At 38.7% G+C, this 26,587-nt stretch overlaps 1 protein-coding gene across 5 annotated transcripts in view; it reads right to left on the reverse strand.

Annotated features, from left to right (window-relative positions):
* The window catches only part of col13a1 (collagen, type XIII, alpha 1), a 99,303-nt gene that overhangs the window by 41,380 nt on the left and 31,336 nt on the right, over positions 1 to 26,587 (reverse strand). For 3 of the 5 annotated variants that reach the window (XM_079634140.1, XM_079634143.1, XM_079634142.1), the window contains exons 3-9: positions 10,046 to 10,072; positions 7,419 to 7,454; positions 5,946 to 5,972; positions 3,823 to 3,873; positions 1,480 to 1,515; positions 996 to 1,022; positions 670 to 696 (exon numbers count right to left, since the gene is read on the reverse strand). In XM_079634140.1, the coding sequence (XP_079490266.1) occupies positions 670 to 696; positions 996 to 1,022; positions 1,480 to 1,515; positions 3,823 to 3,873; positions 5,946 to 5,972; positions 7,419 to 7,454; positions 10,046 to 10,072 (231 nt within the window). Of the gene's footprint in view, positions 1 to 669; positions 697 to 995; positions 1,023 to 1,479; positions 1,516 to 3,822; positions 3,874 to 5,945; positions 5,973 to 7,418; positions 7,455 to 10,045; positions 10,081 to 18,672; positions 18,726 to 26,587 lie in introns of those variants that run through there. The other 2 variants (XM_079634141.1, XM_079634144.1) reach the window with 2 other exon arrangements.

A 26,587-nucleotide genomic window follows, 5' to 3' on the forward strand; every position in this document is an offset into this window, starting at 1 on the left:
GTACTATATTTCATAAGGAATGGTTTAAAGCGCACAGCCTGGGAGCCTAAACTATCTGCCCATTGTCTTTCATCACGAAAAAGAAAACTGTTGACTGCATTTTTCAAGTTCATTTTGAAGAGGACAGAGCCAACCCAATGTCCTTGTTTTAATACCACAGGCGGCTACACTTAAAGTTACTTTTGACAAACCCCACTGAATGAAACGTGGTCTCTCATCTCTTTCTCACACACACGCGCACACGCCATTCAGTCACTCTAGCCATAAATCAAACTACAAGAGTGTTGTTCTTGTGAATTTATATGGCCATGCTTACAGCCTAGATAAACATCAGTGTAACAAGCCATCTTGAAAACAAATGGCTCTACTGGTGAGTTTTATGGACACTGACAAATTTTTCTTTATGATATGTTTTACTTCTTTACATATTTCTCTTTATGACGAATGTTTTTTATTCCAGCGGTATTTCACTAGTAAAAGTGAACATGACAGATCTCATTATGTGTGTCCCTTTAAACTAAAAGTATTTAGATTTGTATTTTAACACTTCAATTAATTCCAGCCAAGGTGTGTTTTCTTAGGAACACATTTATAGGAAATTGTTTTAGCACTGGATCTCTCAAGCCAGTTAACAATGGTAGGTTAAAATGGTTACAAAAAAATACTTACCAAATCACCTTTTGGACCATTCTGTCCCTGTAAGGTTGGGGAAAAAAGGCAAAGGCAAAATATCCATTCTCTTTAGTCTTTTTAGGTAGCACAAATTACTTCATTCTTTGTACACATATCATAATTGATTTCTGTCAAGATGGCGACAATAGTGAATTTATTACGATAATTGGCATAATTGTTATTACCATAATTATTCTCTTCATTGCCAAAATGACCGTCAATTATCAATTACTGCCAAATAATTTGGTGCAAGGGTTCGGAGGTTCCAAACCTGCATGAGTGTCAATTACTCAAACATTTGTAAGGAATGAAGCGAAACTCACGGGTTTCCCGTCCAAGCCGATGGGGCCCTGGAAAAGAAGAGGGAGAACAGCAGGTTGGCGAAATTGTAAAGACACAAAACAGCTCAAATTCTCCTGTCTAGACAAGCTAATATGACAGTGTTTATTTAAAAAAATAACAAAAACAATTGCTTTGAGTCAATGTATAACACTAACTGAGGGTACTGTATTTTAACAATGTGTCCTGCTGAACAGTGATCATGGGTAATAAACACCTGAAAAGGGCCTTTAATATCCAGAGGAGATAGACAGCCTATAGAAAGGGTTCTAGGACATTTATATACCTTACAGTGCTTATATGACAGCTGCACAAGCCTACTGTACATTTAGTCTCACTTCCTTGAGTCCTTTCCATGTGCATTAATTAAATAAGGGATCAAGGCAACCAGTAGCTAATTGATGGCTTTTATAAACTCACGAATAAACAAGAGGTTTGTCCCGTTGGCTTCAGACAAAAGTCACTTACCGGAAAGCCTGGAAATCCTCTAGTACCGGGCTGACCCTGAGGGGAGACAGAAAGAAAAAAGATAAGCAGTTATTTTCTATACGAAAAACATGAGGATTATGTGAACTCGATGAAAGGAGGTCTGTGTTGAGAGACGGAGTATTGTTCCTCCAAACTTGTGTCGTAATTGAGGTTGAAGGACAGGAGCCTTCCTGCTCTGTAGGAAGCACTTTGTGTGGGATGAGGAGACAAAGACAAATAAAGCTCTAAAAACTGTGGGACACTGACTGAAATTCAACACTGGAAAGAACTAACTGGAAGACATTAGAGTTGTCCTTATTTAATTTGCCTTATTGGCACTCACATTCTGAATAAGTAAATGTCAGTAATCATTAGTGCTACATTCTCCTGTGAACAATACTAAGTTTGCTTTCCTGAATAAACTTTTGCAGCCCTTGGGAAAAAAGGAAGTCATTCAATATGCCTGGCAAAAAAAAGACCGCGTTGGAGCAACCTGAGAGAAAATTACAAGGAAGAGGTGAACGGAGCTAATGAAGGGGATTGTGTGTCTGGGTCTCAGGTAGTTATTGGAACATGGCTGATTTTCTCTGCCTTGGGAACCTAAAGGTCTGGAATAATGGAAGTAGCAGCATGTGCCCCCCTCGGAATCACCCAAAACAGGACTGACAACATTCATTTTGTTGGCACAAAAATGTAACAAAAAGTAATAGAAAACAATTGAATACAAGTCCAGTAAAAAAAAAAACAAAAAAAAAAATCCTCTAAACCAAAAATCCACTATGGACGCAATTCATAACATTCTTCAGGAGTGATACAACAACAATTTTCTGACCGCAATCTGATCTCGGAATTAAACCCAGATTAAATATCACTTTTCAGTCGTTTTCAGGACAGACACAATTTTTCTAAGTGCACCTTTGACCAAAATATGACAAAAACAAAGACAAATACTGTAAGACAGGGGTTTTCAAACTGGGGTCCAGTGGTACTAAGGAATCTACAAACAGGATTTTTGCAAAACATTTTTTGTTTTCAAAGTGATAATGTTACCTTACCCTAATGTAATTAATTGACCTTCTAAAGACTGATATCATGAAATCATAGGAATAATCACATTTATTTCATTGTTTTGATAGCCTCAGTTTTTATCAGTAAGAAATAAAAAGTATTTCTTATTTCCTTTTGCGTATTCGAGAATAGCTTGTATTTATGTTTTATCTTTATAACTTCCAAAAACATTGGCCCTGACCTGATCAGCTAAGACAATAACTGTAAATGTAATGAAAACTCAACACATCATCTAATGATCGCTCTGTTTACTCCATAACTGTTCCACTTATGTGTGAGAAAGAAACTTTTACCGCCCTATCAGGTCTACCTGCCTGGCTAAAGCAGTCATTTCTGCTGGCCTCTCCACACTTCTGCCTCAAATCAACCTCTGTGACCCTTTTGGAGGTGAGGACAAAGCCTATGCTTTCAGAACAACTGCTGAAGACATTCCCTTTGAGGCAGCCCTGCAATGAAACTTCACCTGTCACCAGTTCTCTATGCCTGATGTCCACTCCTGACGCCTTATTAGAGGTGATGGGTCAGAGGTATAGAAAAGTGTATAATCAGCAAGCAGAAAAACAGATGTCTGAACAGTCTGACGGCCCTGCCATAAGAGTGTGTTGGATGAATGGGGAAACCACAGGACAAAGTTTTGCACGGCATAATCAACAAGGAAATTGCGCTTCTGACGGCGTAACATTACAGTTTTGTCTTGCTGAATGGAATGCAAAGAAAGGGAAAGAGTGCCAGTTTGGGGACAAGCCCCATTTCGCCTGATGACTGACCACTCATTAACAGATACAGCCCAATCTGCACGCTAATGTCTGGATTATAATGACAAGGGCTGGGATGTTTTCATTCCTTCTTGCTAATGAAGATGAGATTCCAAATGGGCGTCATTACGTGGGAGTCACAGCCCCGAAATACACTGATGAAGTGTAAGTGCTTCCATACAAGCTGCAGTGGGATTCCTGTCCTATTCGTGCACATTAGAGATCAAGTCTTGATTAGACAAGATTCATTGGACTTTCTCCACATACAGTAGTGTGCTAGATGATGCTGATCCTGCTTATCTACCCTAGACCATATATTTATCGAGCTCACTTTGGGGTGGTCTGTAAGTTAAGTGCGGAAAGAAAAACAATAGAACAACCCCTTGCCAAGAACTATTGGAATCATAGGATTGAGGCCAAAAGCTGCTAAAATCTGCACCTATAACCTGTATCTACTCTGGAGATCTGACATTAGAGGAAGATGTAGAAGAGTTTAAGCAGTGACAGAGCAAACACTTACAGGAGGTCCTCGTGGGCCAATGATAGACAGACCTGGCTCTCCTGGCGCTCCCTACGGACAGATAAGAGAGGTAGAAAGACAGTGAGGAGAGGAAGTGACAGAAAAGAGAAAGAATGATATCCGCTAAACTACACCTAGTATACAAAGCCAAAACGTATCAGTGAATATATTGCATCTGCAGAATAGAATAACCCTTTCTGAAATACCCTATAACATCTGTTTAACATAACTCTTTCGCTAAGCCGCCTCGCGGAGAGCGCTTGCATGTGGCTCAGAGGTGAACACTGTATTTTGGTCTGTAAGTAAAATGTCAGCAGACCCTGGTTCTCATTTCAGAGTTGTAGTTTACATCTTGACAGCGAATTGAGAGGGTCAGGGAGCACTGCTGAGTAAACAGCAAACGGCCCTGCGGGCTGGTTATCTGGCGTAAACTAGGTGATTTGCACGGTGTCTGCCTGTCCGCAGCACTGCACCAAACATCCAAGCGCAATCCCGCTACGCTCTGTGGTCAGACAGGAAAGCTCTCAGGTTTCCAGCACTTTCCCTAATTAGCTCTCTCATGTGAAACTTTATCAGGAAGACACCTTTGATGACTCAGCCATCCATCAAATTGTGGACAATTTTTAATTGTTCTGGTTCAATGCCCACTTTATCAGGGGACGAAGGAGTATTTGTTTTAGCACTTTTTTGAGTCACCTACAAAGGTTACTAGAGAGTGAAAGGGGTGACGTACAAGAATTTTCAGGTTGTGGAAAAGGAAAGGACTCCTAAGCTTTGCCCCCAAGGTTTATGGTTACCCACAGAATCTTGCAGAGATCTGTGCAACAGGACAACTGAAGATCTAGAGATATCCCTTTGAACAGGCTTACATTACAAGCATTTGGCAGCTAGGTATGGGTACTGGACAAAGAGTCCAAATATATTCAGCCAAAGCAGGAGCAAATTCTGCTGATATTTAAGAATTGGTCTTACTAATGAATGATACGATCTTCACAGATTTCATTTCGTTCAACAAGTAATCCTTTCTGTCTAAAGAATACATTGTCTCAAGTTCTGCAGTCCTTGCTAAGTTCAACCAATCAATCACCGATTCGCCTGATTTTCATTTGGCTTGAGCTTTCCAACGCAACCACTTATGATTCAACTGAATTTATTTGCTCGAGGACTGAGGCGCTAAGACTGCCAGTTTCAGGGCTAGAGTGCCCATTTATCTTGAGGGGGTTTGTTTTGATATCAAATGACGTGAAGTTCTTCACCCAAAATTTGTTGGGTCAAGGCTTACCCTTGCTGGAAGGTAAAACATGACCGCACTTAAAAAGAGGGGATAAAAGTAAACCCCTGAAACAACAAGGGAAGCCCACTGATTATTCTGGATGAGAATGTGGTGGGTCTTTCCAAGGTCGTATATTGTCTGCTTCTCTACTTGTCGGCCCGGTGGTCACATCACTATTTATTTCCCATCCAAGTTCTTTAGAACCACAGTGTTTTGCTGGCAAGCGAGGGTAACCATCCAGAAGTTTCACTACTTTTCTGTGATGATGAAGGATGAAGAATATGTTTCTCCTCACATTGCTTGTTCGGCCTCAGACATTACATATCATTCCAGCTTGATGAAGGGAGGCCACAGAACTGCTGGCTTGTACAAACACTGAGCGAAGCTTCCAAATGGGACTGGTTTAAGAATGGCTCAAACCACATTTGCCACAACAGGAACTGAAGCTCTATGTACTAAATTCCGTCTAGAGTGCTCAGTCATACCAAATACAGACTTGAAGAGACTTCTAGTGACTACACAACATTTGGATAGTTTTGGACGTGTGCCGAAGTGGTAGGATATTGAATGCTGCTTCATTCCAAACATCTCTTTGTCTAGATTGGGGAGTCTTAAAACTTCACAGTGCTACAAGAATAAACACAGGTAATCCAAGCATTGTGGGAAACGTCTTCCGAATGTGACCCCCAAGGCCCTTCAAAATAAAGCCTGAAGCCTTCCTGATATAAATCACGATACCTATGCACTTTGTGCAATGGATTCAGGTCGTTCCCCCCCACCCGCATCAACACAGCCACCCACAGTGAGAGAGTCTCAATTCTGCACATGCAGGCTGACGTCCTGCACTTACCTTCTCCCCCAGGTTTCCCTTTAAGCCCTGGTCAGTCACAGCAGACACAGTCACATGCACAGTGAGAAGGAGAGAGACAGAAAGAGGAACCAGGGTTAGCGAGGTTCTGAGAGGACACAGGCATGCAGCAGCCTGAGACGGAGCGTTTGGAGGTTGGGGAATGGGACACACTGACGTACTGGAGCATTTTTGGTTGTTGAGGGGTGGAGGCTACAAGGGAACGGAAGCACTGGAGTGTTACACTGCTGGCCTGTGGGGAGTAATGGATAGTAGATGAGGGGGCTGCTAACTTTTCTCACAGACAGACTGGTCAGTGGAGGAGGTTGGAGGGGGGAAGGATAAGCCATGAAGAGTGAAGAAAAAAAAACGCTTCCTGTGAGAATCTAATGGAGCACAATGTAGCTTTACACTGGGTGAAATATGGAAAACTCGGCTTGGGGCTCACAGTTTGAGCTGAACGCTGCTGACTGCTTTTAGGTAGGGATTGTTTTTCAAGAGAAAGCATTAGGGTGAGCTTAGAGTATGCAACCATACAAGGGTCAAGATTCTGGAATGTCTCCTTTGAGGACAATGCAGTTTTATCGGTTTCTTAGTGAAAATGTTTAAGGAAGAGTAGCTGCTATGCTCTAGGGGGACATCTATATGACTATGTGGTTTTTGGATGACCCTGAATTGTGTTGCGACACATCATGTATTGTGCTAATCTGAAAAATATCCAATTCCAAATGCACAAATCTTATGAATGAGGAGGTAAAATAGAGCTCACAACTGTCTGTGGTTTTCAAATCTGTTTCTCTCGTTTTGAATATATATATATATATTGTCTCTCTGTGGATATATATACATACAAAACTTTTCTTCCAAGATCTCCTCTAGGTTTGGCTGCAAATTTTACCTTCTCAGCATGTAGAGTGTAACTGACAAGAAAAAAAAGTGCTTTTTGAGGTCTATTTTCTATTTAAAGTTCAACAAGTAAATCATTTTTACATGACTGAGCAGCCAAAACAAACTGAGTAATAAGGAGAGAGAATTTCTCATCAAATGCAGCCAGAAAGAACTCTGTTCTTCAGCCCTTGTTCAAATGTGACAGGGAAATATTTCAGACATCTCAGTAAGACATTTCCTTAACTATCAATGGTGGCAATGAAGTGGAAACCATTCTCTGGCTGAATAAATAAGATCTAGTTTTTGGTTTATATTATATAGTTGCGCTGAAAAGCTACATTACACATTTGGAAGAAATTCATGTGAAAGTTTGTGAATGCTTACATTCACAGTGCAAGCTTAAACAGGTCAAAACAAATTAGGAAGTGATAATCAATTATACTGGATGTTGTATATGGCATACTTTAGCAATAAAAGCAAACATAAATATTGTCCAATCGGACCTGATAGAATCAGTATGGCCTTTGGCATAAATTACTGGTGTCAAAGCAAAGGCTTGTTGGGCTTAGTGCATATCAAATCACTCACCATTCTTCCAGGAATGCCCATTGATCCTTTGTCTCCCTAGTGGTCAATGCAAAGTCAAGAGGAAAATCAGGAACAATAAATCTGACAGACTGAATCTCTACAATCTGCAGTTACTACCACTTCCGCTAGAGACTAAATTACATTCAGCCACATATTCAAGTGGTATGGCTACGGAGAGTTAGAAATGTTAAGCTGACCAGTGTGACGCCAACTTAATGTCTATATTACTAAACATTCACCTACTGGTAAATTGAAAGCTGATGATGCACGCATGCCAGACTTCTTCAAAATCTAAAAGTTAACTACTTAAGAATTTGAAATGAACATGTAGCCGACAGACATCAAGGGTCATCAGTGATTACATGATCCCAATGAAAGCATGGAGTTAATGCAGCAAATATTTGTTTTAGGGCCATTTCACAGTGCTTGCATTAGACAATGTTTGCTAGCTGACCATATCACAGATGATTAAGTGACTGAAAAAGTGTGGGAGCATGACAGTTTGTTTCCTTTTGGAAGGGTTTAAAGGAATTAGTTTCCATTTGGAAGGGTTTAAAGGAATAGTTCCCCTAAAAATGAAAATCCTGTCATCATTTCTTCATCGGTATGTCACTTTAAACCCGCATGATTTCTTTCTTCCACTAAACAAAACTTGGATTTCCATGCTTCATTCCATGCAATTACAAAGAAACTGAAGCCATCAAGCTTGAAAAAGTTTGCAAAAGCTCTATAAAAGGTATCATGATCAATGGAATCAACAATAGAATGTTCTCCTTTTAAGTTCCATTGAAATCCATACGAGCTTAGAACAACATTTAGAGTCCTAAATGATGACAGAATAAAAACATGTTGGGGTGAAATATCTGTTTAACAACTATGAACTATGAAAACAACCCATCCTATCATAATTAGCTATCCACACTAATACATCCCACCACTTTTTTTAACTATGGAGAAAATCCCCAGAATATATGGGAAATGAGATCCTAATATAATAAATGGTCATACGGATTCACCATTTGTAGTCCTAGACTAATGCTTTTCCAAACATTTTACACTATGTAACATGGCCATAAACTCCTGCAATGTTGAAGTGACTTATTATGCAAGGCTGTCCATTCCTACAGCTGTTTTTATTTGCATTCCTGACGTTGCAGGTCAGTGTATTAGAAGGGCTGGGAGCGTTGACAGCTTGCTGACGACTCACTCGAGTAACACGTAATGGAAGGGGGGGATGGGCGATGAGGCGAGTAAGACTCCATAGCTCATCAGAAGTCAACAAAACATTTGCTCAAACAATGACTGAGCACTTGGACTGTAGCTTTGCAGGTGCCTGCCTAGTTTTTACATTTTTAAAGCTGTTCAGATAAACGTTTCTAGAAGTGTCCATTTAGTTTGACCTTCAGAGTTAATTCACTGCCTGCCAGTGCCGCTGAATGTCCCAGGAGGAAAGTCACTTGACTGAATAATCTTGGCTCTGTCCAAGGTGCTGATTTGAGACAAACTTAATACAGCTTTATGGCATTAATTAGAAACACTTTGAACTGTTAGTATAACAAAGTATAACTTATTTAATAACTGTAGATAGATATATCTAGAGCTTTAAATCAGAAATAGCTTGAAGTACAATACAAAGTCCAGACTTATCCAAATGAGCCCCAAAGTCCTTAACTAGTGTTAAATAGCCATATATACATGTGAATGTGCAGCAAAGCTTAAATATACAAACCACAAGTATCCCCTAATAGTTCAACAGAGCGTGAAAGCCAATATCAATATTTTTTTGAAGTGCTAATCTAATGGACACATTTTGTGTAAAATACTTGCCCCCTCCCCTTCCTACCCCTACCTTCCATCCTACAAAAATACTAATTTCCTGACGACGCAATCAATCAAAAGCTTTGGCAAGGGATCACATTCACACTTTGACCAGACCTGTCAACAATTTAAACAAAACGTACACAAAAAAAGATTTTATGGCAAAGTTTCACAAGAAGAGCTGTTATGAGTGATGGGGGTTTGTAGGTTATAATTGGCAGGTAGGACTAGAGTTCACATACAATGAGATGGACTTCTTCTAACATGCTATAATGAAAGACAGATGTGTTTAAGTTTTGGTTAGTAATATTAGAATTTCAGCAGAAATTCAGAAGAGTGGATCCAGACAGACACCAAAGGGCCAGAGAGAATACAATAATGTTTAAAATACAATATAACTAGAAAGAAAAGAGACTCGTCCACAAAGCCAAGCTAAGAGACTCATTGCATTAAGTCTAGCTTAGCTTATCTGGTCATCATATAAATTCCTAGATTTAGTCATACACTGTAGGCTTTTTCGCTCATTGGCAATATTAAGAATTTAAGAAAATAAGCAAAATACTCTCAACGTAATACATTGGTTGTATATTCTTAAGTCCTTTGGTTAAAAGGTAGTCTCAGTGTGTCCTAATAAAGAAGCTGTATATGATATGCTTTTCAAGAATATGCTACATAAATAATTTTGTATTTTTCGTTTTGTGGTTGAATTGTTTCGATACAGCTTCTTAAATATCAGACACTACCACAGAAAGGTAAAGAGCAAGAAAACCAAACAAGACAGACAATAGGACACGTTATGAGACAGTTACCGGAAAGCCTGATCGTCCAGGTGGACCCTGAGAAAGGGGTGAGAGAAATGGGTACAGAATAAAGAAAGAACGAGTCAACATTACTGATTAAGAAGAACACAACACCCTGCCAAGCCATAATAAAATTCAGTCTGCTTTTACAAATGATGTTGATTTCAAAATTGAATAATGACAATTATTGAGGAACTCTGTGATCAAGCATTACATTTCATTGTGGCAAGGCTCAAAGGTAGCAGCAGGAAAACACTCCAAAGAAGCATTCCACAAATGCAAACACCATCAAATGCTTTTACAACATCATTTTCTTTGGACCCCAGAAAATCTTTTTTAATATCAATGACATGTTTCTTTTTATTAAATGGCTTTCAACTTTTAAAAAGAAAATCACACAAAATTATTTTAATCGATATTTTTCCCCAGTAAAAATACACATTTGTAAAACAAGATTTTATCACAAAAGAAACAAACGTTGTATAAGTTATTAAAACTGTTTTTCAAAGAATACATCTTAAATTAAGTTTAATTTTATAACTCCACTGGTATTTTTTTAAACATTACTAATTATAAATTTAGTGATGTTTATGGTTAAAACAATAATAAAAAAAACATGCCAATGAGATACAAATATATATAATATTGTCTGGATAATAATAATAAAAAATGCAATATTTCCTGAAAATAAGCCTAATTGTCTCACAATTTTCCCCTGTAAAATATTTTTATTAAACGTGTAAGAATTGTAAAAGAAGACAAAATACTGATTTTCTTCATTGTAAAAGTAAATTCAGTTCATGTCATGACTAATCATGATTGATATTTGAGTAAGATCATTTGAGTGTATTTAATAAGCATTTAGTGCTAGTATGAACAATGAACAGTACCACATGTCTGATTAAAAAAGATGTTCATTTAGGGGCCCAAGCATGCATGAAAAACAGTTTCACAGATGAGAATCCTTTATATCATGCTTGACTTCAGAGTCAATTGAGGAGATCGCTCTGGTTTAAATCAAATCAAATAAGTTTACTTCCTTCACTGTGAGCTATTGCATCACTGTGTTTTTTTCTTCTTCCATTTTGTCATTACAGAGGTTTAGTGGTAAAAACCTGACAGCTGTTTGATCATTCAAAGAAAGATCCTTTCTGTTAAGACTACCGTGACGCTCTTCATTATATGATGATGCATTTATAGTTTATTTCATGAGCCGGTGAAACTGCATACTAGGGTGTGTGTGTGTGTGTGTGTGTGTGTGTGTGCGTGTGTGTGTGTGTGTGTGTGTGTGTTGGCTTTCCTCTTGGACTACAGTGTGGAGAGGGAAGCCATCTATCAAGCCTCAGCCCCGGGGAGGAAACTATTGCAGACGGACAAAAACATCCGTGGCACTGTCTTCTGTCTGTACACTTTGATTTGACCATACACCTTTCAAATATTAAAAAAATGTTAACACATTTTTTATATTCTTTTGTGTTGTTTAATGTATGCAGAAAAAAAACTTTGAAAAACTACTTTTTTGTTACACACAGCATCTATCAGAAAGTTTTCAGTGAATATATAGTTTGTTTGTAGAGTATAAACACCATTATGTCTATATAAAAGTCCCCACAAAACATGGAAACCTGTGTGTGTGTGTGTGTGTGTGTGTGTGTGTGTGTGTGTGTGTGTGTATCATTCATCTTACTGATTCTTTAAATATTTAGCGAATTTTTTAAAGAAAATAATACTTTTATTTAGCAAGGATGAATGGAATTGATCCAAAGTGACATTACAAACATATTCATCAAATAATTCAGATTTTTTTTTTTTTATCACAGTTTCCTTCCTAAGAAGTTTTCTTAAGCATCAAATTGGCATATTAGAATGATTTCTGAAGTATTGTGTAACACTGAAACCTGGAGTAACGATGCTGAAAAGTCAGCTTTGCATCATAGGAATAAATTACATTTTAAATGTATTAACAATAAAAAACATTTATTTTAAATTGTAATAATATTTCACAATATTACTGTTATTACTGTATTTTTAATCAAATAAATTCAGCTTTGGTGAGCATAAGAAACATTTAAAAATTTTACAGACCCCAAACATTTGAAAGATAGTGTGAAACACATTAAAACACGTTTATTTGACAACTCCAGGCTTTTCGTGAAAACGCCAGTTTCTTTCAGTTTTTCCCCTCCGTTTGACTAAACACTTTGTTCATGGTCATCCAGTTTAAAATGTTGACTACAAACGTTGGGAGTGGCTTTTGACGGCAACATGCACAGTGCATTATGGGTGTTGAAGTTTTCCTAATATTTGCCAAAAAGGGGAAGACAACAGCACTTTTTCTCTGTTTTCTTTAGTCAGGTAGCACCGATTTCAAAATTATTTTCGCCTTTCGCCTATGCAGTTGAAAGGCGAAAATAATTTTTATTGAAACCCCATTTTGTCAGCAGTGAAGTACCCCTTTAAAGTGCAAAAAAACTATTATTTTGTATTTATGTACCTGGGCAATCACAAAAATCCTGCTCTCTTTAAATCTAATTTGTATCACTGCTGAAGTTTGTGGGAAACAATGAAAGACCACTAATAGGATCTATAGGTTCAAAGGTCATAGGCACACATGTAAGGTATATGGGACCTGGACGCAGCTGGAAGGTGTTTATAAGCGGCGGTGTGTGTAGAGAAAGGAACAGATCTCTGCTGGATTTAGCTGCCATTAGGAGTGTGTATAGTGGTCTATGCTGCGTACGAGTGAGCTGGCTTGTATATGAACGTGTTGAAGTATGCATAGCAGGTCTAAGGTGCAGACCCAGGTGGTGAGTGGGAGCAGGCCACTGTGGCCCGCTGGGCACTGCTCAGGCCGGCCCAGAGGAGCGTCTGGCGAGGTCAGAGGTCACCCACCGGAAGAACACTTCATTTGAGATCCACGGTAGCAGGGTACATGTGGCTCTCATTTAGCCCACAGCGCTGCTGGGTAAATGAAGGGGCACCCCAGAGGAAACCGGGGGCGAACGCTTCCCTAGAGCCCAACATTACATGGATAAGAGATATTCAGCGGACAAATCATCAAGTACATCACCAGGGAAAACGAATTTAATTATGCTGTTCTTTTAAAACAAAGCAACATAAAGTACTTCCGCCAAGATGCACATTTGATGAACACGTAACTAACCTGTGAGGCCACTGGAGAGGATTTGTAAAAAACAGTGAAGCAACGCATTGACACCATAAATCACATGACAATGTCAGCATTGTGAATGTAGTATGTTTGAATTACATTCATACTACAATACAATACACACACTACAATACTAACATACTTTCTTTAACGATCGCAAGGTAATTAATTGTACAAAAGAAGTAGGCTACCTACTCAGAGATTACGTGACTTCGGACGCATTATTGTGGAGGTCAGTGTATACTTGATTCTTTTAAACAAACACAGACTCACCTAAAAATATAATCGATATTATATCCATATATAAAGTCCAATGCAGGTGAATGAGAAACAAATGTGCTAAAGGGATAGTTCACTCAAAAATGAAAATTCTGTCATTAATTACTCAACTAATTACTCCTTAGTTACTAAATCGCTCAATTCATATGGATTCGTTTTACGATCTATTTATGAACTTTTTGAAGCGTCAAAAGCGGCAGGAACAGTCAATTGAGGAACAGAAAGCTCTCAGATTTCATCAAAAATAATCTTTATTTATGTTCCAAAGAAAAACGAAAGTCTTATTGGTTTGGAACGACATGAGGGTGAGTTATTAATGACATAATTTTCATTTTTGGGTGAACTATCCCTTTAAGGATTGCAAAAATCATAATTGACATTATTCATAAATCACAAGGTCCCTGCTGATTCCCACCCCTATTTTCAAGTGTTTCACCTCTTAAGTTCAGCATGTGCTTGACATGACCATTGCAACGTTCCACAGGAGTTTTCAACACACTAACGAAAGTGCTTTCTGTCAATGTAAAATGTTTCGTGTCACTACTAATTGTTTAAGGCTGGGTTGGGCCAGCCGTGCCTTCAAAAGTGGGCAAAGGCCTATGCTCCTGTGAGGTGACCTGTGAAGAACCCCAGACTATTATGTATTTAAACATTTAGTATTCACTTTCAGCGCACAGGAAAAGGCCAATTTGGTGAAGTTTACAGTTGCCATCACATCAGTAAGAGTGTTGTCTTAGTGTTCTTGTTGGATAATCTGCAGTATATACTCTCCTAAGAATTTCCATAGGTCAGTGTAACAGGATGGCCCTCTATAGGGCCATTGATCAGGGACCAGGCTTGCCAAACTCCCTTTACTGAAAACAAACACTGTAGTTAAAGACATACTGACACTGATTGCCAATAGATCACCAAACTTGTTTAAAGAAGACTGACTTGATTAAAAGAATTCACTAACTAGATCTAAACATTCTCACTTGACAACAGTAGAAATATCAACTTAATGTTTAAGTCTGTATGCATTGTTTGACAGTACTTTCACCTGCCTTTCAGTTCTTTTCAATTTACCTTCAATTTATGGGTTATTCGAGCAGGTGTTGGAATGTTTGTATACTAATGTGTGTTTTTTGGGTTCTGGAAACTGTAGCTCACCCAGAGGGAAAGTTTATTGCTCACAAGTTTCACTTTCATAACTCAGAAGACTTAAAAGAACAGTTCACCCAAAAACTAAAATAAAAGTGAGTGAAAGGGAGAGGGGACACACTCATTCCAGATCCAACAATCACATAAAAACACCATAAAAAGGGGTCTTTTCGTGAAGACATGTCATGCCAGATTTGAGGTTCAATGATAATGAACATCACTGATTATTGAATATGTTGCAACAGAGAGTAAATGATGACAGGGAGTTTCTGGTCACACTTTGTATTAGGTGTCTTTAACTAATAAGTACATAAAAATGGTTACCTGTTGTGTTCAAATTGTACTGCAAAACACTTTTGCTGCTATTGAGGTAAGGTTAGGGACAGGTTTGGAGGTATGGGTAGGCTAAGGTGCAAGGGATGGGTCAACAGAGTAATTGTATATGTAAATACAGAAATGAAGCTGTAAATACATACATGTTTTTATATTGTACTTATAAAAAGTAAAAAAAATACCTCCATACACAATAATGGCATTGTATATAATGATTCATTTAAATGTTACTACATAGTAGTTAAAGACACTTAATATAAAGCGGGACAGAGTTTCCTATTTGGGTAAGAATAAGATAGTTTATGGAGAATCTACAAATCTGACAGCAGTTTGAGACAGTGAAGTCTTCTAAAACTGTGGACAAATGTGAGATTACTGGAGTATTTTTAACGGTAGGTTTTAGCAGAAGTCTAATTTTCTCCTCATTTACTCTCATTGATTTCTATTAGAAACAGTTAAAGAGACCTTATTTGTAATTTGTCTTTTCTGTGAGGAGTGTTTGCCTGTGGCTGCTGTTATTTCATTAATCACTCAAGCTCGACCTTCTCTCTCTTACTGCAGCTGTCCAACCGCACCTAATTTTATACGGCCCAACTCTCTTTTCTCCTCTACTATATATATATATTTCTCTTTCTCACTATAAACTCATTCAGCAACATTAGCCCTCAAAAGATATATTCAGTTGAACAGACTGTGTCTACCAATGCTGTAGTCTTCTATATTAGTGTCTAGCCAAATTCCCAACGTCCAAGAGGGAGAAGAAAACATTGATATGTTCAAGATAATGCCATGCGATTTAAAGGAAAAGTGTATTTTTTGAGGCACTAGAGTCACCAAACAAAATTGAAAAGTCTTCTGAATAGTCTCCCTCTATGTCATTGGTTGCCCAAACAGATAACCCTGCCCTACATTCACATTATTGGTTGAATCAGTGTTGCCATGTTGTGATGCTTAGAATGCCTAAAACAATCAAAGCAATGTTTTGATAGAGCCACAGAATCTCAGCTAATAGAAATATAAGAAAGTATTTAAAAATCTAAAACTTGCCCACTTCACCTTGAACACAAGCTCTTCTTCTGACGGATGGAAGTGTGGGTGTTTATATGTGTGGCGGAAGGAAACGTAACAAACAGTTTCCATTATGTAAATAAAAGTAGTGTAATCAGCACTCCATCAGCAGTGACAATAAGGAAACGCATGAAAGATAAATTCACTCTCAAAACACACACAAATACACAGAAAGCCACAGAGTTTGGGTCACATTACCACAATCCAGTCAATGAAGGGACAACGTCTACTTACAGGAGGACCTGCAATAAAAACAGAGAGAAAGAGAGATTAGTCACACTGAAAAAAAAAAAAAGACACTCATCTTGTTTGGACCATGTGCACATTACATCAAACATTTGACACTGACTGATATTATTTCCCAAAGAACAGGAAAAGAAAAACGTCACGCAAGTCTGAATTTCCGTAGTTCAACCAGAATCCGAAGTGGGTGTTCTGGCTGTTCAGCCCAGTCTAAACTGATGAACACCGCCTCCGATTTCTTTTACCGTAGGACAATCTCTGAGGAAGATTACAGCTCACATGCAGGTAGTTTAACGAAGTGCGTCACAGCGTTTAAAAAAAGGCGTTACAAAATATGTTTATAATTTAGTAGATGACAGGATTGAAAAGCTCTCGGTCTCTGGAACAGGGATGAGCAGTCAGTCCGCAAGCAACAGACCACTGAGAACTGAGTGGGAGAATACGCCACATCACTGGAAGACTGCCGGCACAGATAAATCACACACACCCCTGTTCTGTGCACGCGAACCCCACCCAGACATCACAAACTGTCCATCTCCTTCATAACTAATGCTAAATCATACACTAGCAGCGTAGTACACAGTGGAAACAGATTTCATTAACATCGTTAGTCAAAAACAAGGTTAAAAACACAGTTTTCCACAGTGATTCTGGTGGAAAATGTGGGATAGATTAAAACCTATGGGAAAATGTGTTAAATAAAACTATGGTTTTACACTCTTATTGTTTGCTGAAAGCATAATGAAAATATGCTTCAATATTTAATAAACGAACACGCAAGGGTGAGAACTTTGTGAAAAACATTGTTCCAATCCTGTAGAAATCATGAGCAGGATATCTTGGCTTTGAACAAACAATGATGCAGCTTGATCAAAATGAGTTAGATAGCCATATGTTAAGTATTATAAAAGCTCAAACTATGAGCACATGCATTAGTAGGATTTACAGCCTCTTTTACATCCTTTAACCAAGAAACTTCAATCGAAGCAGAACTAGATCATAGCTTCAAGTATGATTCAAGCTTCAAACTTTATCAAGGAAGAGCAAACACAAAATTGCCGATGACAAATCTTTTACGCTTATCTAACTTAATATCTCCCAGGACTTCTCTTTTATAGCTTCTTAAGTCAGGACAACTGCAAGAATGAAATCAGTCTGTCGAAGCAATTTTTTACAGAACTATTAAACTATTTGACCAGAATCATAAGGGTTCGTTCCAGGATTTTCATCCAGGAACTTTTTTGTTCCTCTAAAGAGTTTGAAAAGGTAACACCTCTCTCTTTCGTGGCCAGAAACTTAGGGGAGTAACAGTTTTAATATTTGACTCGAGAAAAAAACAAAAACTCTATAATGGATGCAAGAGAGAACAAAAGTTCATTTAAAACAAATTTTTACTGTATTCCTCAACAAGAAGAAGATCTACATTTGAACTGAGCTCTGTGGATCGCCGTGAGTCTGAATGGTGCATTAAATATGGCAGCCTTAAGTAATGGTGCAGTCACACTGGTGACGAAGCTTTCCTATGGGTCCATCATTATTCTTTCCTTTCCTGTTTTGAGAAGTCTGTATTTTCTTAGAAATTAGAACCTGCATTTATCAAAGCTGCTGCTGAGACAGCAAGCCCTATTTTAGACCTAAAAGCAAGAATAATGTCAGAGAACAAGTGAACAACACACACAATATATGTGTGGTCACGCAAGAATAGCTCTCTGAACATTCCAGATCAATCTTTGTCATCATAAACACTCTCGTTTTACCCATGTGATCCCATGACTCTTTACATGAAACCACTTCATAAGCCAAAAATATAGAGGAATCTATAGGTCGTATAGTAGCAGACTCAAATGGAGCAGCTACAGACTGTCCTGCACACAAAAACATCTCATTGGTAGGCTTTATGCAACTTGCGGGACGAAAATGAAAATTAGTGCTATTTTATTTATTGTGCTATTTTTACATTATATCCTTAAGGGGGTAAGAGTAAATATCTTATTTACTCTTAACATATTCATGGTAGTACATATTACTGTAAGGTACCAATATGAACCTTTTAGGGTATATAAAAAGTTAACTAATAAAGTTATAGCTGCAGACAGTAACGGTCTTCATTTTTTTAAAAGTCAAAAGTCTATCAACTCCTACAGTATAATCGTGTGAAATAAAAATACAATTTTGATGGAAGTGACCCCAAACACCTTTCAGTGTTGCGTCCAAAGGTTTCTCTTGTATTAATATATTAATTTTGCACTAGGACTCAATTAATCTCTAAATAGATTCTGTATAGTGCTAGCATCTCTGAATGCTTTAAGCTTGTTTTCATGCTTCTATTGCTATTAAAAGCACATTCGTAGCAGCTTATACAAAACAGCAATCCATTGAGTTGCAGGCACAGGCATATGATTACTAAAGACCTACCTTGAGCCCCATCACGGCCTTTCTTTCCCCTCAAACCAGGTCCTGATTGAAAAACAACCTACAATCAGTCCCAAAGTTATAGAATCTCGAAAGCAATAGCTCTACACCATAGTAAAGCCTTACCCTGCTACAGTCTCAAAAAATTTTTTTAGGAGTACAACAGCTTTTCACTGGGACAGTACCCTTAGAGGGACAATGTTGCACCTTACAGAATATACCCCTAAAAGGTTAACAGTACTTTAAGTGTACATATTACTACTCGTATGTGAAAAATTCACATTTAGGCCGTGTGTCCACCAAAGCGTTTTTAGCCAGCTGAAAACGCTAGGAGCTCTGCTGAAAACACAGAGCTATGTGCGCTTGAGAGCGTTTTGGTAGCGCAATTTTTTTTTTTCAGTTGAGACACTTCGTTGCTACGATACAGAATATCCGTTGGTCGGTGTGGTATTAGTCCCTCCCCTCCTCCACTGTGATTGGACGGTTGGGTAAAAAGACAGTGATGAGCGCTGTGTTTTACCCAAAGTTGAACATTCTTTAACTCCTGGTGACCTGTAAAAAACGCAGAACGCTCAGCGCTTCAGCGTGAAAAAGACGCTCAGCGCCTCGTTACGCTCATGGCGTTTTAAAAACGCGGCGCTCCCATTGAAAACAATTGAAAAAACAGGCCAGCCGCGTGAAAAAATGCTTTGGTGGACACACGGCCTTAGGGGTAGATAAGGTAAACGTGTCCTTTTAAGGGTACTACCCAAGTGACAAACTGTTGCACCCCTATAGGTTTTGCAAGGTTTTTACTAGCAGAGCTAAGAATTGTATTTCAAAACTTTATTATATAACGTTTTAAACCAACATTATATAATGTTGGTTAGTAATAACTTCATCACAATTCTTTGGACCAAGATCCCCGTGGCTGCAATAATTAAAGGCAAAAACGGGACTAAAAATACATCACCACAGAGTCGCGGCAAGCGGCAGTAGCAAGAAGCAGATAACGTGTCAAAAACTGTGCCTGTGCAGCCAGCAGCAGGATGAGTGGACACTTTGGTAGACTGTATACTGGGTGTGGAGATCCTTAAAGCCCCAAAGTGAAAGTCGAAACCGAGCACACAGACACGTGGAAGCATGTGTTCTGATTCCTGACGCATTCTGGACTTGAGTCCACTTCCTGCTCTACAGACAACCTTCATCCAAAGGCCAATTGAGCCGGGGCGTCAAAAATACCCCATGTGATGATGCCTAGAGGACTCTGGGTGTAAAACTATGCATGTCTAGGGGAGTGTGTTTGTGTGAGAGAGCGAGAGGTGGTACACACAACAAACAACACCGAACTATAAACACAAGGAACATTTAATGCTTTCATTAAATGTTTAGGCAGTGCTATGCCAGTTAAAGTATTAATATCGAGCCGCATATCACAACCACCTGTTACCGTCCTTATGCAAGAGGACTGGAAAGTGATAGGAAATAGAGATCTTCTGTTGAATGCTGACACGCAGGCACTCGAGTCACCGGCCCCACCCCTTTTCATAGTACTGAACCCTGAATATTAAACTATGAGGACCACCCAAATAGTTTGGTATCATTTCCCCCTAAAAAACTTCTATGGTACTGCATAGACCTTTGGAAACCCTTTCATAAGATTTCTCTGGCAACAAAATGTTGCATCGATAGTCGGGCTGTACGATATGGACAAAACAAACACTATCATGATTTATTTTTTCCAATATTGTGATTACGATTTTAATCACGATTTCCTAACACACATACTGTACTTTTCCGTATACAGTATAAATATTTTTTGGAAGCTGGCTTTATTGATGATATTTGCCATGATGATAAACACCATGTCTTTGAATAAATGATACGTGTGACGTGTCAGTTATATCTTTATGCCTTTTTGAACTCTTTTCGTATGTTGTGCATCGCAAATACCTGTATCATCGATTTTTTGTTTACCTGGTTAGGAATGAGCCATTGTTTTTCTATGTAAATACACACTAGACAGATGTCCTTAACCGTTGCGTTCACGTCTTTTGTAGCATCCCGTTTGTTGACGTGCTGTTCTACACGGCACACAAGGTAAAAATTCAACCTTTAAACAGTCTCTAGACCTGCGCCTCGTGTTTTTGACGGCGTTCTGTGTCAATGGCCCCATTCTGTTTTTGTTTGACAGGTCTTGCAAATTATCTGACTCGATTATTATTAATATTTATCTTTCCTGTATCCAAATATTCCAAAACCACAGATGTTGATTTTTTTATTTTGGCCAAGTCTTTATTCTGCCTTGAATTCACATTCCCTGTTTCTGTGCTTTCTTCCATGTCATAACAGTAAACCCGCTCTGTTCTGTTCTCGCGCTAGATTTAGGCACGCTGCATTCAGATTGCACACTGACGGGGCTTGCAGAAAAATATCTTTCTGCGGTATAAGTCACGATCATTTTTATATAGTGTACAGAAATGGAAAATATTCACTATGGTACCATAACCATATTGTGAATCTCAAAATGTCCAGAATACATTTAACCATTTCTGTGTGAGGCACACTCAGATCATCTTAAGACAGTATTTCAGCTGGGTTGAGTACTGTTATATAGACCCAGGAATAACCTCAAGAATACCATACAACCTAAAATACCCATCCACTGCCAGCTCCACTCCCCTTATCATCTGCCAATTTCTCCAAATGCTCTGTCCTCTGATTGCCCCAGTACACATGCCATAGTGCCCGAGAATGAATGCTTCAGCTTCCAGACCTCCAAACTGCAAGCGCAGCACAGCAAAGTCCAAGCAGAGGATGAAACCGGGACATGAATAAAACAGCAAATGTTGTGTTAACAAAGCATGGATTCCTTTTCAGACATGGATAACTTCAGTGCAGAAGCACTGCTTCTGTGACGGGATATGGTGTCCTTAGAGGGATACCCCAAAATGAAAATTCCCTCAAGTAGTTCCACAAATGTTACACATATGCATTTTATGAATGACTTTATGATGTTTATGTACCTGGACATGTACAGGTCACATTAACCACCAATAAACGCTTTAAAATGCACAGTAAACGTTTTTTTTTTTATGAAATCTTAAATCTTATTGATAATGGAAGGAGTAATTCAAGAAAGATAAATCTACAATTTAGTAAAAGTAAACTAGGTCTGCTTCAGTTGTGTGATTGTCAGAGGAAAATAAATGAACTTTTGCACTTTTGTTCTACTAAGATGAACCAAGTCTTCCCCACACCTTTTGAAATCTGGAAAAATCGCTGCATGCATTTCATGACTTTTCACAACTGTTATATATAACCTTGTCAAATATAAGTTCTCTTGGTCTCCAAATAAAAATACGGTTATGTGGCAATTCCAGAAGGCCGAGAAGATTAGTTGACTTATTTGAAAAAGCGATGTGGTGCTCTATGCACCTCCAGTATCCTAAGGGAACCAATAAACCTTAAACAAAGGCCCTATCAAGTTCCAATAGGTCCACAAAAGTTTCAAGCCTAGAGAAGCATACAGTCCATCACACACTCCATCCCATGCTGAACCTGGTGCAATCCAGATGACTGACGTCTCATTGAACAGCTCCCACTCCAAAGAGAGCGCAGGCTCGGTTACAGGAGCCGAACGGCAGTGTGTCTGCTCCCGTCTGCCCACTGATGACAGTTGGCCCATTCACGACGATCCCTCGCCGCTTTGTTGCCTCGTTAAACTGCAGTCACAGTTTGAAAAAGGATCACAGCACAAGTCGTTTTTCATTCTCGCTCCTGGCCCCTGCTGTATTAACCTCATACCACGATTCAAAATTCAGAAGCACACCAGCCAGTTCTCTGCTGAAAGAGTTTGGAAAACACTTGACAACACTTGCACCTACCGGTCAATAAAAAACATCTGACATGCATACAATAGGCTCAAAAGCATTTTTTAGAGTATTTTGCTAATAAAATCGAGAAAGAGACATACAACATTAGAAGGCTGGGAAACTAACCTTGCAAGCTTCCTTAAGGGCACACAGTTCTAAGCCAAGTCAATGTGCACCTCACCCTGTCTATCGTAATTCTTGCCAATTGTAGAGTTCCCAGAAAGTCTGAATTGGTGCAGAGTTCTTGTTCATTCGCATGCCAAGATGAGGCTAGTTGGAGAAATATTTTCCCCAACAATCCATAGAGCAGAAAAAGTGCGCCATTACGGGCGGGATTAAATAATTACGGTGAGCCACTTACAGAAGATCACTACAAAGACTCTTTTGTGATGCTGCCAGAAAAACCACTATTACACTGACTTTACCATTATTCTCCCAAATTGCTCCCAGGAGGAAAAAATATACATCAATATACATCGTCTCCTTCGTTCTGAGCAGAAGAAAGGTTTCCTACTCCAATTGTACCAGGTGGTGAAGTGGAGAATTGGAGTGCACCACATAAATCTTTCAGTGACTTTTCTTTGGCTGTTTTTCCATCTAAATGGGTGATTTAGATAGTCATCGACTGAAATTTGGCCCCAAATAAATTCATTCATGATTCGCAATCCGAGAAACGCCCAACAGAGGCATTACCATTGACTAGTCTGCTGAAAAAAAAAAAACAGTGTAGATCAGTATGAATTTCCAAGCTGGTTTGAGCTGGTCAGCATAGCAATGCTGGCATAACCTGAATAACCAAAGAAAGTATTGGGCTGCGAATGAAAGGTTAGGCAGCTGACTTGTTTCCTCGCTGCCTTATCAGTCAATGACTTTGCAAGCAGCATTTGCACACAAAAATACCTCTTGAAACTGATTCAGGCAGACTTCTGAGGAAGCATAGCGGTTTATTGATCTGACAAAACAGAGAGAGCTTTGGCGATAACTAAGCAAATGTTGAATTACTACAATACTAATTTCTTGATAAAAATGACAAAAAATAAAAACATTGGTCAAAAACATACATTTAGACCAGGGATGCCCAATACTGGTCATGGAAATCTAACTACCTGCAGTGTTCAGATCCAACATTGTATTTCGGATGTGGCTTGATGGCTTCCTACCAAAGGCAGCAGTTTTAACTTTCGGAGAGTCTTTTTTTGTCTAAAAGTAATATTACCATTAAATTAATACACTCTTAGTTCTCCATTTTGGTTAAGCTGTAAATGTATATAAATTTAACTACAATCCCACACTCATTAGTTTAATTACCAGATTAAAAGAAACAAAGCAGTAGTGTAGGATAATTCATCAAGGGGAGGATTTTCTTTGAGCTATTATGCACAGTAAAAGTGTGGCCGGGAAGTGCAAGGGGCATTTGGTTTAAATAGAGTTTGCTTTATTTCCTCTTTAATTGGCCAATTTGCTGGACTGAATTGAGATCCACTGACATTTCACTTAAGCAGATATGGTTGGCTTTTATTTGCTCTGAACCTTTGTTGGGTCCTGTTCAATGAATCACAGAGGCAAGGCCAGCAGGACAAGCATTTGACTTCATTAGCAGAAACAGGACGGATTTGAAGCGTCAAGAATCTCAATAGGGCCATTGAGAGCGACTGAATTCCACTTTTTTTATCCCCACCCATTGGAAAAATCCTCTGTTACTGGCCCTGAGGTCATCTTATCTACTACAAATAAAATGTAGATTATAAAGAGAGAATTGCATTAACACCTGCCAGCCTTCGCAGATGCTGAAGTCATTATACTTCAGTAGCAAAAGTGCTATGAAATGAAAAGAATGTGTGTGCGTGTGTGTGGACGTGTGTGTTACAGTCAGTCAGTCTAGATGAATATGTGAATAAATGTGTCTAAAGAAAAAAAAGGTGTTCACACTTTCAACTTTCACATATGCAACTTTATGAAGCAATTCTTTGAAATTATGATACATCTTGACCCGGCGTGAACTAACCAGGAGAATGCTGAATGTACCCAGTAACCTCAGAGCTGTTTGCAGAGTGTCAGATGCTCACTGTAACCGTGAGAAAGCATCAAACAGCCTTTATGGTGTGAAAATATCCAGTGTGAATTTGGATCTCTGCCCAATAAGCAGGACGAGTTTCGGAAGACAGGCTGTGTGGGTAGTAACAGTGGAGAAAGTCTCGTCTGGGCTTATTCAGCACAGCTAAAAATAACTCAAAATGCTAAATTACTGATAACAAACAGGAACTTTAAAAAAATATTGCAAGGACAACACTGGCACTGAATAAAAGATCAATCTTGTGATTTAAAGGGTCAAAATGAAGATTGTTCAAATGAAGAGTTTAAAACACTTACAATAAAATGGTTATATATCCAGAAGTGGGGGAAACTAATTTTAAATAAATAGATAAATAAAGCCCCTTTTTCAAAATGTATCAAAATTGCAACAATTATCAACAACAACATTATGGTCACAACAAAAGCAATTGAATTATAATTAATATGACATGGGCTTGAGATGTCATTGCCATAATGTGTTGCTACGGGAGCGAACTGGATCCGCGTTTTGTCTCATTTTACAATTGGCCCTTCGCAGGGAGCTTGATTGACAGGTGATCTGACCAATCATACTTCGCCATCCACCATTTTGTCCGACAAAGCAGTCAGGAGGGTTAGTAGATTAACATGGGAGGATTTTAACTCCGGAAAAACGGAGTGTACTGACGCCTTTCCGCGGTTAAAACAACATTCCTTCTTATGTTCATTCATGTTTATTTGATGCTATAAATGAACTAGAAGAAAGAGATGATCGGTTCACGAGCAGCTTTAACTGAGGCTCTACAGCGATCTGTCACACATTAAAGAGCCAAAAAACGTTTTTTTTTATGTTTAAATTTCTTTTTTTGTTTTTTTACCAAATTTGAAAGGTGAGACTTTGTTTAATATCAGAAGTAACCCAAAAGTAACCTGGTCTGTCTTGTCTGTCAGCGCAGTGTCCTCTCTGCTCTACAATGTATTTTTCACTGCGTGAGAACATGGTGTAGCTTGTCGGATATAGCAACAGTAACTAAAGGGGGCGGGTCTTTGCGAACGGTCAATTGAATTCCATCGCTTAAAAATTGGATGTGAACTGACTACAAAGCACTCGACAAAACAATGCAGTAAAATAAATCACGTTAATGGTAAGTAGTATTCAGTTTACTCTTATTTGTGTACTGCATATTGATTTATTGTTTGAGGAAACTATCAGAGTTGGTTAAATTAAGTTCAAGTGCCATCTATAGGCCTAGTATTATGTGAAATGTAGGCCGGTCAAGAACTGCAAAATGGTGATACGAACTTGCCCCTTATATATCTGAATTATGGTTATAGGTGACCCTTTTGTACATTTGAGCCACTGAGGAACTCTCTGCACAACCCTGCCCATATCCTCCAAAGCAACAAACACGTTACTTGTGCAAGACAAATGGTCATCAGGGTAGGGTTAAACCAACACCTATACTACTGGTGAACAGAAAATCTGACACTTGAGGGAAGCTTAAGGGATGTTTTATGGTTTTGCCTTGACAATTGTAATTGCGATGCATACGCTTGCGAGCCCACCTTTGACCTTTGGGAGCTTTGAATGCAACAACTACTGTATATGAAAATGGTGTTAAAAGGGCAAGATTGGTGTGTCTGTTTTGAAAAAAGACCTGACCTTGCAGTAAAGTACACTTGCTTGAAAGGAAAAAAACACAATTCATCAGAATGAAGAAACAACACATTTATTAATGTTGACTTCATGATTGCAAAAGGACAGCACAATTTCCTTTCATAAATACCAATCAATCTGTATAGCTTTGCAACTTACCACACATTCTTAAAAAATAAATTTAAAAACTGACTTAAAAAGGGGAGGTTTCCCCCAACATGGCGTCAGTTTTCTCCCGAGACTCGAGGCAGACAAATCCGTTATTGAGCGTTGTCACATCGGTTAAGCGAAAAACTGCAGACTGCTAAACTCCCATAGGACCTCCTTGCTGAGGGTTTTACCGC

This window comes from Phoxinus phoxinus (genome assembly GCF_949152265.1).
Source record: "Phoxinus phoxinus genome assembly, chromosome: 14".
NCBI classification, from domain to species: Eukaryota; Metazoa; Chordata; class Actinopteri; order Cypriniformes; family Leuciscidae; genus Phoxinus; species Phoxinus phoxinus.